Source organism: Linepithema humile, chromosome 3 (genome assembly GCF_040581485.1).
Source record: "Linepithema humile isolate Giens D197 chromosome 3, Lhum_UNIL_v1.0, whole genome shotgun sequence".
Lineage (NCBI taxonomy): Eukaryota > Metazoa > Arthropoda > Insecta > Hymenoptera > Formicidae > Linepithema > Linepithema humile.
In genome coordinates, this window is record NC_090130.1 from 13,431,937 (window position 1) to 13,443,236 (window position 11,300).

The window sequence follows — 11,300 nt, forward strand, 5'->3', positions numbered from 1 at the left end:
ACATAAATAATGTTTATTTTCAATAATACATAATATATATATATTTAATTAGACTCAATAATCCAGCTTATTTCTTATATAAAACGCTCCTGAACCAGAGCTATTGGTGGCTTGGCCGCCAGTGGTTGGGCGGTAGTGGGGGAACAGGAGGCGTCGTCTCGGGAATCGGCCCGAAATGCAACTAATTCCGAGCGCTGGTTTAAGTAATTGTGAATTATTTCACAAGTTATTATAAAAATTATTGCAAGATCTCATGTTAAATTTTAATATAATAATAGATTTTAACGTATCCATCTTTATTTTTATTTTTATTTTTTCTGTTGTACATTTTATTTATTAAAGAGAACAGCGCACGCAGCACACGCACTGGATTGTTCGCATATAAGCTACGTCTTAGTTCTTGTAACAGTGGTGTTTATTATCTATTATATGTGAAAGTGTACACGAATTTTATAAAAGTAAGCAACAAGCGGTAGAAATTATATAAAATGTGTGACATTTCTGGAACTCATTATTATGCGGAATAAACTATCGAAATCTGTGAGTGTTTCGCCTAATCCGGGACGATCGGCTGCTTTATAAAAACAAATCAATATCTGAAGATACCTTTATTACTGTGTAATGTACTATCCCTGGGCACGCAAATTTGGAACAACTTGATTGATCAACTTTAAATGCTTCTCATTTAAAAATTATTATAATCTTGACATTTTGATATTAAAATTTTCATCTCAAAATAATTTCAGGAACGTACTATACAATGCGCTTTACCGATGAGGGATTAAAATATCTCGTACAATATTTTTCGACAACATTACTTTATATTTTTACATTTTTTATAAACACATTTTTATACATATTTTTATATTTTTTATAAAATAATAAGAGAAACGGATTCATAATATTAATTTTTATATTTGCAATTTTGTTAAATACATTATAAAAATAAAATGTGACAGAATTTATCAAAAATATGCAGTTCCAAGCAAAATTAAGTTTCTAGAAAAATGCATGCTAGATAATATTCAAAGTAACATTAACTTTTTACTTAAATTAATTATAGCTAACATTTTTATATTTTTTACATAAGTACTCTTTTTCTTGAATATAACTTTCATGATTTGTACAGGTCCTATAAGGCTAGTGGCAGTCCTGCTGCCCTTTCGACCACAAAAACGTTCTCCAGTTCAAGTGGGCCAACCGCCGAGCAGCGCATGGCAGCGGAACGACTGCACGGCGTCGCTGTCGTTGTCTGCCATGATTGTCGTATTATGGTTATCCAGATAATCAAGAGCTCAAGAACCACACGCGCAACAATACGCAACAATGTTATTTCCCGCCTCACTCTTAATCTCTCCCCCGCTTATATTTAATTCTCATTGTCTTTTTAGAAAACTTTCATTATCAGTTGCTACATTGTTTTGTATTATTATTTTCTGCGTGCCATTGCGCAGAAGGAAAAGAATGCTGTGGACATATTTAAAATGTAGTATAACAAAAATTATTCCACTTGTTTGTGAGAGCTATACTTTTGTATTTGTTCCAAGTTGAAAATATTTTCTTTTCTCTTTTTGTTAATGAATACTTTTAGATCAAAGAAAATTAATTAATAGCATACAGTTGTTTCTATAAAATGTTAATATTATTTATAAATATTTCTATGTAATGTGTGAGTTTAAGGTGCGTATAGTGATGGCTATTTCAATCATTCACAGTTTAGTAGTTGTTCATACTCTATTTCTTAAAATTAAAAAAAATTTATTTTACATAAAACGCACTCTGTACTAAAATAAGAGTTTAGTTTTCACTGTTCTAAATTTGTGAAATTTAGATTGTATACATTTTTTTTATATTTTCTACAATGTAGAAAATTCTAAAATTTATATTATTTTTCTAGAAATTTAATATACTACTTTAGAATAATGTTGTAGTTTTTGCACAGTAAAAGTATTTTTTTATTTTTATTTTTTTAATAGATATTTCTATTCAAGTATACAAAAATATGTATAAGACTGCAGAAGTTACAAATCTAATGATTTAAGAATTTTGAAATCTGTAAATCTTAATGACTATTTTGGCGACAATTATAGATGTTCAAATTAGAGAGCATTATATTGCTTATTTTTCATCAAATAAGTTTCTCAATGCACAAAATGTGATTAATTTCTCGATTAAATTTTATTTTACTGCATTTTGCATGTGTCCATATTTTATTTGAATAACTGATTTAGTATGTGTTATATTTATTTGGTACTAAAATAATATGCAGAAATAACTGGAATATATTTAGAATATATCTATATTTGATTTAGAACTGGTAGATATATATGTAAATATGTTATTGTCTAATTGTATCATTTTCCTGCGTTGTTATTTATTATTTATATTAATTTATTAAAATACAGAATATTAAAACACTAAAACATTGGAGTAACTAAAAATCTAAGAATTAAATTTAAAGATTTAACAATATAAAACTTGAATAGAATACAGTCAGAGATCAAAATTAAAAATTTAAGAATCTAACACAAGAAGCGCTTAAATGTTGAAAATATTAATTTGCAGTAAGAATTTCAAAATGAAGGGATTCAAGGATTTATGAATTGAACAGTCAAATCATGTAAAGAATTATAAATCTAAGATAATGATAAGATGTAAAAGAAAAAAATTAAAGTCCGAAAGTGTAGAAAAATTATAGCAATTTAAATAAATTGCAGATTTGCAATTCTGTGAATTGCAGAAATTAAAAACTTACGGATACAATAAATATCAAGAAATTTCTTTTACAAAAGTTTATCTTTATATTTTGTAAAAATTTTGTTTTGATAGTATTTGCTAATAAATTTAAATCTTCCGCATCACATATACAGCGATGTTTGCATATATAAATTTTTGATAGCACAGTAAATGCTTGGATTTCTTTATACAGCTCTTTACTCATTATATATTTTCAGACACTATGATTCTTCTACGAATGCAGAAAGTTAATGAAGAATCTTTAATATTATATCCCAGTATATATTATACATAGTATTTTGAATGTAAAAACATTTTTTATTTATATTGCTTTTTATTCATTACTTACATCAATCATTATCATTGTTTTTCAATAAAAAATTCCGCTCTTGAATAGATCCTTTATTGCATATGAAACTATAAATTTATTAGAAATTTATAATTCATGACTTTATAAAAAATATCTCCCGTTTTTTTTTTTTTTTTTTAATTATTTACACTAAGTATTGCAAATTTATAGGTAAAAATAATATAATATTAATTTAGCTTATAAAATGTGCAAAACTGAATGGATAAGAATTAAATGTACAATATTATCAAGCATTTTAAAAATGAAGGCAGAACCAAATGGGCATGAAGTCTTATAAAAATAGTGATCGATGATAAATGAATAAATCATGTAGATTGCATTCTTCTTGTAACATATTACTGTTAATCTTCCATAAATAATAACAGGCTTATTTAAAAATTAAATATATTCCTTAGTACGAAGTATACAAGATATTCCAAAAAGATTTATATTAATAGCCTTCTATCCATAAAGAAATGTGCTGACTTTACTGGTATAAGTCAATATAATCTTTAATTGATGTTTTTTCTCACATATAAGTTTAATTTAAAATTTCTTTGTTATTCTTTATTATTATTCTGAAGAATTTTATTACTTACTTATTCTTTTTAATCTAAGTAGTTATATAATTAATCTATATGAGAATGAGAGCTCGCAATATTATTATGAAATATGAGTTATGAATTTAGCGCTTAATGACAATCATGTTACAATTTACAATTAATTAAATAAACTTCAAGTTAATACTTGACTGACATTTAGCGCTGAATGATATACTAGATCAAAATGTGAATATGGACCAATATTTTCCAGCAAACTAATGGAAATATAAACACCCTCATTACTCCTCATATTTTTCTTTTTCGGGTATCTTGTATAGCGACAAATAATGCATAGAGAGAGAAAATAGAAAAATAGAAAGAAAGATGTAAAAACTACGCAAATTATTATAACAATATCTTTGTGTCAATGAATAATTAAATTTAACAGAAACTTTAAAAAAGATACAATTATAAAAATAAATTAAATTCATGACGCATGTCAATGAAGGTATAGGAATAATATTAACCCATCAACGCACGATTTTTTTGCAACAAAATGGCAAAAATAATCTTTTTATCCATTGAAATTAATAATTTAATATAATTATGCATAATAATAACTTCACTTTTCGGGACAAAAAGATACAAATATTAGGTTAAAAACAATATTGTTACATTGCTGATAACAGAGTAAAACAAAATTAAACAAAATTCCTGACGAGCTGTACGTTTGGTATCTGTACTCATCAGATACATATACATAAATAACTTCAGTGTAATTATTTTTCATGCCCGAGTTAACTCAGACTTGTACAATTCTGCCAGTATCGCTTGTCCAAGTTAACTCGGGCTTGCATAATTTGCTAGTACCGCTTGTCCGAGTTAACTCGGACTTCCGTGTTAAGGGGTTAATTGATTATATCTGATGTGTATATTATTAAGTATACTAGTAGCATTGACATCGATAATCGAATATTAATTAATTATTCTCACTGTATCTAACAATAAGTGATGTTAAGCGCATAAATTAGATTGCGACCGGTTGTTCTAGAACGAATTAATTTATTATATCGGCTGTTGTGTGTGCTTGCGCAAATAAACACATAGAGATAGTTTATAAAATCGTTATATAAATTATTGTTGTGTATATATTAAGTGATTTTGTTTACGTTATAAAATATGTCTTACAATGTGATATTATCTATTTAAAATGATTTCCTTAAATGTAAACGAGGAAAATTGCAACGGTGATGATGTTGTTATAAAGGTGTACATAAACAAGAAAAGATTAGCGATCATGATCATCTTGATCATGATTCGTGTATGGTATAGAGTACAAAAAAGTGCAACAGTTAATTTTTTTGGTGGGAATAATTGCAAAATACACATTTTAATCTTAAAGTTAATTTAATATATTGCGCAAAAATACTTTTTGCAAAAATCTGATAAAATGTTCACAATTATATTGTCCTGCATAGTTTTATTATTAAAAAAATAAGAGTTAACGGACAAGAATAGTTTATTACTGTTTTTTTTATGCGTTGAATTTGAATTGAACTTCAAAATGTACGTATAATAACAAAATTATGAAAAAATCAAAACAAAATATACCAAAAATGTATTACGCGCAACAATTAAGGGATCAAGAAAAACTGTTTAAAAACAATCCCAGGTAGCACATGTTCGTTTCATATACGTTTCCTAAATGTATCCAATATTTCTTAATCGTTAAGCATCAATAAGAAACGTTTTTGAAACCATTCAACAGAAACATTTTTGAAACCATAATTTAAAAAACGTTTTTTTTACGTTTTTAAAAAACAGAAAAAAATTAATGTTTTTAATTCAAAATTATGTATACGTACAATCACTACAGAGACTACATGTTATTTTCTATTTCCAAATGTGCGAATACTAAAGAGGGCGTTGAGATTAGAATTATCGATTCTCATGTATAGATCATAACAGTGATGCGATGTTTCCTACCGGGCTCCCGGCTTCCGAGCCCCACACAAGCGAGAAGCGCGTACATGTGCTGAACGCTTTGCGCAGCATATGTACGCACTTTTCGCTTGTGGAACTCTGAAGCCGGGAGCCCGGTAGAAAATATCGCATCACTGGATTATAGCCGTTATGACATGACTTACGACTTGACCTATTTCGTATCAAAACGCCGAACGCCAAAATTTATACTAAATATCTTCGCACTTCTGCGGCAAATAAGGTGAGTTATATATATTAAAATACAATAATAATATTAAGGCTCTAATAAAAATATCAATTAATATTAGGTGAAAAAGGCAAAAAGAGTCGTTGCTAGTTATTCATGCAATATATTATACCATATATTAAAAAGACAAACGTTACGACCTATATTAGGCCTTCATTAGGCCTTCTTACAGATGTTTTTAAGATATTTGTGCTACTTGGATACACATATACATATGTATGAATGCATTATTTTATTAATTCCGTAAAAAAAGTACTTTTTGCGGATAAAAAAAAACTCTGTTTTGATTATTTCTTAAACGGAATGTTTTTTGACGGAAAAATAACGTTTTTTTGCTCGTTTCTTAAACGTTTTTTGTCGAAAAAATAAACGTAGTAAATAAATAAAATAACGTTTCTCTTAACGTATTTCGGGTTGACATTTTTATCAATGAGAAACGTTTTTTAGAATCGTTATGAAACGTTTCAACATTTGTGAAACGAACATGTGCTACTTGGGAAGGCAATTTTCAAAGCATTGTAACTCCGCGAAAAATCATCGTATTTAAAAAAAAAGCATTTTAAAGCTTAAAACTTCTTTTTTCAAATGCTTTTTATCAGATTTTAATTCTTTTTTTTTTACAAAATGGCATGATAAAGCTTGATCCGTCAAAATAAACATTTTTAATGCGACTTTTAATGTTACATTTGGCTTTGAAAAACATCGCCGAGAATTTCTGTTAAATGCATCTTAGTGGTGTCTTTTCCCTTTAGTTTGAGTAGTTGCTGATCGCTGTACGATTTTTTTTTGACCGAGTTATCGAAGATTGAAGCAAAAATAATTATTTAGACTTTGATCGCTTATTAAAAAATGGCTCGTGAAAAAATCATTGTACAGCACTCTGCAAAAAACCGTTGGAAAACTAAAAGTTAACTCTTTTGAATGCTGTTGTTTTTTTTCTTAGTCCTACTTTTTTAATAAAAAAATCAAGTTAAAAAAATATGTAAAAAATTGCATATTTCATGTTTTTTCTTTAAGGGTCGACAAGAATGAAATAGCACGTCTGTCAGAATAGAAGTAAAACATGGAAGTTATTCCAATATTTCAGACACAATTACGAGAGAAACGCATAATAATAATGATTCATATTCAAGAAAAGTATACCGAGCGACGTACAGAGCGCTTTTTTGGAAAAATCATCAAAAAAATTTCTTTCTTAAAAACGCACACTTATTTTTTATAAAGTTTTGAGAATCAAATTGCGCGCGCGCAAAATCGGGCTCTGTATGTCGCTGTATAATTATATAAGGAATATATTACAAAAAAAATGAGAAAGTATTGCTTCTTCGTCTCAGTTTTGGAACAACAAAATCGCTAAATCTCAACGATTTGTATGGCTGCTTGACAAGAAGAGATAATCACCTCGAACTAGCATAGCAAGACTAGCAAGCGCCCGCTTATCGTATTTTTCATATTTGTATATGCATATATGTGCATATATGTATATGAATTGTTGATAAATATTATATAGGGTGATCATTGGAAGGGTCTAGGGTCTGTCTAAAGTAAATTACTATAAAGGTACTTTTTCACGCTGGCGTTTGACGCTCAATTTCAGCGTTAGAAGACATCACGTGACTAAACCGTTGCAGCAGTTTTTGGTCACATAATGCTTTCTAACGCTGCAGTTGAGCGTTGAGTGTCAGGATGAAAAGACACCTTTACTCTGCAATGAATGAATAGAATGAAATGAATTAAACATTATTTTGTAGAGAAAATCCGTCAATTTTATTCCGTATAGTATGAAAAAAAATATAGAATAATTAAAATAAACATAATAAAAAATGTTATAAATCTGTCTGGGTGCTCAATAATAAATATTGTCGAAGTGTTTATCGGAATTGGCACAAAAACTCAAGTTTTTGAAAACTGTTAAATACACTTTTTAACATGACTGGGAAAATATCTTGAATGCATTTTCAAATACTCTATCTTATCAGTGTTTTCCGATGAACAATACTTTGAAAATATTTATCATTAAGCGCCCAGATAAGGGACTATGCCCAGTTTGGATCTCGAATGAACAGTCATGAGTCATATATTAATCGATTGGGGAGTGGGGGGGGGGGGATATTCACGAAGTACGAAACAATACGTTTAAATTGCCAAATTGAAGTCCGGCGAACGTACGAACCTTAGGTACCCCCTTGCCGTTCCTTGACGGCATAGATTGCGACCAGGGACTTAACCAGATTAATGAACTGTATCAAATATATTCTAGACATATTATTTCAATGTCTTTGGTACAATCCGTTATCGCCGTCACCGCGGGGAGGTGCTCTGGACATAGAGAAATCGGACAAAATCAGTGGTACATGGTCATAATAGCGAACTTTGGACAGCTCTAGCACTCAAGGAACTCATTTTACAAGGTTGTGCCTATGGAACTTTTTAATCCTCTTTTGATGTCCTACAATCTTAGCCCTTCTCAATGCTGTTCACTGATGGCTCAATTTACATAAGAAACTGGGCCTTTGTAGGTCCTCTATAGCATTTTTTATGTTTATTTTAATTACTTAATTATTCTGTACTTTTATTACTATATGGAATAAAATTGACGAGTTTTCTCTACAAAATAACGTTTAATTCATTTCATTCTGTGCATTCGTTGCAAAGTAATAGCAATTTACTTTAGACACCCTTAAAATGATTATCCTGTATACATGTTGAAATTATTTACAAATTGATAATAATGATTAAGTAATTATATACAGGGTAATGAAATTTATTATCGAGAAAATACAAGTGCCTTTTACTTGCTAAAACATTACTCTTGACGTCTAATAGACATCTAATAGACGTTTCTTCGACCTGTATTTCTCCCTGGATGGAGAACAATCAAAATATAATACAGATTACAAAGATTTTTTGCTGAAATTTTGAAGAAATGAATGGATAAAAAGGGATAAAAATAGAATATTTATATACATAAAAAAGCATACGCGAAATAAAATGTAACTTTATTTTTGAGAAAAAATATTAAACTTTATTGAGAAAGAGTACTTTTTACCATACTTGTAGTTACATACATGCATCATATATTAAGCAAAAAAAAACAACCTTAATTTTTAAAAATTAAATTAATCTTGATTCTCAAAATTAATTAAAATTTATATCTATATTGAATTTTATTATATATCAAGCTCTTAACGTTTACGAAGCATTTGTGTGATTTTAAGTACTATAAAAAATATGCTTTAATCACATAAATTTAATAATTATTTTCTCAAAAATAAAGTCAAGTTGCATTATTACGTGTGTATGTTCATGTTTATATATAATTATTTTAGCTTTTTATTTGTTTCTTCTAAAATTGTAGCAAAAGAATCTTTTCAATCAATGTTATGCTTTGATCATTCTGTATGTGATAGAATAAGTAAAAACGCAACTCTATCAAGCACCTATATCTTATTGATAATAAATTCTATTCTTCTGTATATTTTAGAATTATTATTAATCAATATGTTATTAATATGCACGTAATATTTCTCAACAATTTATATACATACATACACATATATGCATACGTAAATATGAAATGTATGATAAGAAAGCACTCGCTAGCTTGACTACGCTACTATCTTCTGCCGCAAGACGTCTAAAGAGAATTTACAGGAGAGACAAGCAAGTGTCTGTCTTTGTCCGGAGTTTCTGTGCATGGTCATCAAAATTCAGTGCGGACTCGGGCTGTCATTCTTGTCGACTCTTAACTCGGTATATTGTTGTAAAGGAAGGATTAATCTAAATCACTAAAACAAAATGTTTTGGTCCAGTTATACCTCAATAATGAACAATAACGTTTATAAGCTAAATATTTTTTTCATGTGATCATCGTACTTGAATCAGTAAAAATTGCTGAAAACTAAAGGAAAAATTTCTGCTCTATCGCAAAAAATAAATAAAAAATTTTTAAAAACCATTTCTATTATTTTTTCCATTATAAGAGTTATTGAACTACTTTTTAAATAAAAAATATAAAAAGTTTTTAATGAAAATATCGATATTTACTTTACCCAAAGCACACCACGTAAAACCGATTGTACAACCTATGTGCGCTTTCGGTAAAGCTAATGTTAACAATATTTTCATTTATAAAAATTTTCTCATTTTTTTGCTTAAAAAGTAACGCAATAATTCTTATAGTAATAAAAAAATAATAGAAATTGTTTAAATAAAAAATCGGTCAAAAAAAATCGCATAACGATCAACAATCACTCAAACTAAAAGATCCCGTTACAAGATGCAATAAACAGAAATTTTTAGCAATTTTTTTCATGCCAAGTGTAACGTTGCAAAGTCACATTACAAATTTTCATTTTGACGGATCAAACTGTATTACGCCGTTTTGTAAAAAAAAGGATAATTAAAATCCACAAAAAGTACTTGAAAGATGAAATTTCAAGCTTTATAATACTTTTTCCGAATTAAAATATGATGATTTTTCGCGGAGTTACAATGCTTTAAAAATTGCCATTTTTGTAACTTTCTTGATCCCTTAATTATTGTACGTAATGTATGCAGTTACTTTTCCTATATCAGCGCTCGGAATTAGTTGCACATTTCGGGCCGATTCCCGAGACGACGCCTCCTGTTCCCCCACTACCGCTCGGCCGCTGGCGGCCGAGCCGCCGATAGCTCTGGCGCAGGAGCGTTTTATATAAGAAATAGGCTGGGTTGTTGAGGCACCTCTCAGAAAATAGTAATATTTTCTTTGCTACATAAATAATGTTTATTTTCATTAATAATTAAATATATATATATTATGTATTAATAAAAATAAACATTATTTATGTAGTGAAGAAAATGTTACGATTTCCCGAAAGATGCCTAAACAATCCAGCCTATTTCTAATATAAAACGCTCCTGAGCCAGAGCTATCGGCGGCTCGGCCGCCAGCGGCCGAGCGGTAGTGGTGGAACAGGAGGCGTTGTCTCGGAAATCGGCCCGAAATGTGCAACTAATTCCGAGCGCTGTCCTATATATACAAAACTATTCAAAAATAATTTTTCTTTTGCAATTTTGTTTTGTAGAAACGATATGTATATTTCTGTATTAACACATTTTTATTTTTGTTATTTTATGTGCTTTTTATGTAAAATTTTCAAAACGTATTTGTGTTATGAACCTATTAAAGTAGATTATTTATGTATGTGTAGAACATTACATAATTCTACTTAACGTTATTCAAAGAGCGTTATTACGTAAAGATGATCTACATTACACTTCTATTTTTTGATATTATTTTTTTATATCATTTTTTCATTCTACTTACTTATATTACAAAAAAATTAGCGTTTTAAGATAACGTAAATGGTTATTAAAGAAAAAATTTATTTTTTAAAAATAACATTGTAAATATAGTAAAATTATTATTTTTGGCATATTTTTCTTAGACTTTTCTAAA

The 11,300-nt window shown here is 28.7% G+C and overlaps 1 protein-coding gene across 8 annotated transcripts in view; it reads left to right on the forward strand.

Moving 5' to 3' along the window:
• The window catches only part of spir (spire type actin nucleation factor), a 46,851-nt gene extending 41,464 nt beyond the window's left edge, over positions 1-5,387 (forward strand). For all 8 annotated transcript variants that reach the window (XM_067352087.1, XM_067352086.1, XM_067352088.1 and 5 more), the window contains one exon: positions 1,130-5,387. In XM_067352087.1, coding sequence (XP_067208188.1) covers positions 1,130-1,373 — 244 coding nt within the window. In that variant the 3' untranslated portion in view covers positions 1,374-5,387. The remainder of the gene's footprint in view (positions 1-1,129) is intronic.
• Positions 5,388-11,300: the final 5,913 nt, after the last annotated feature.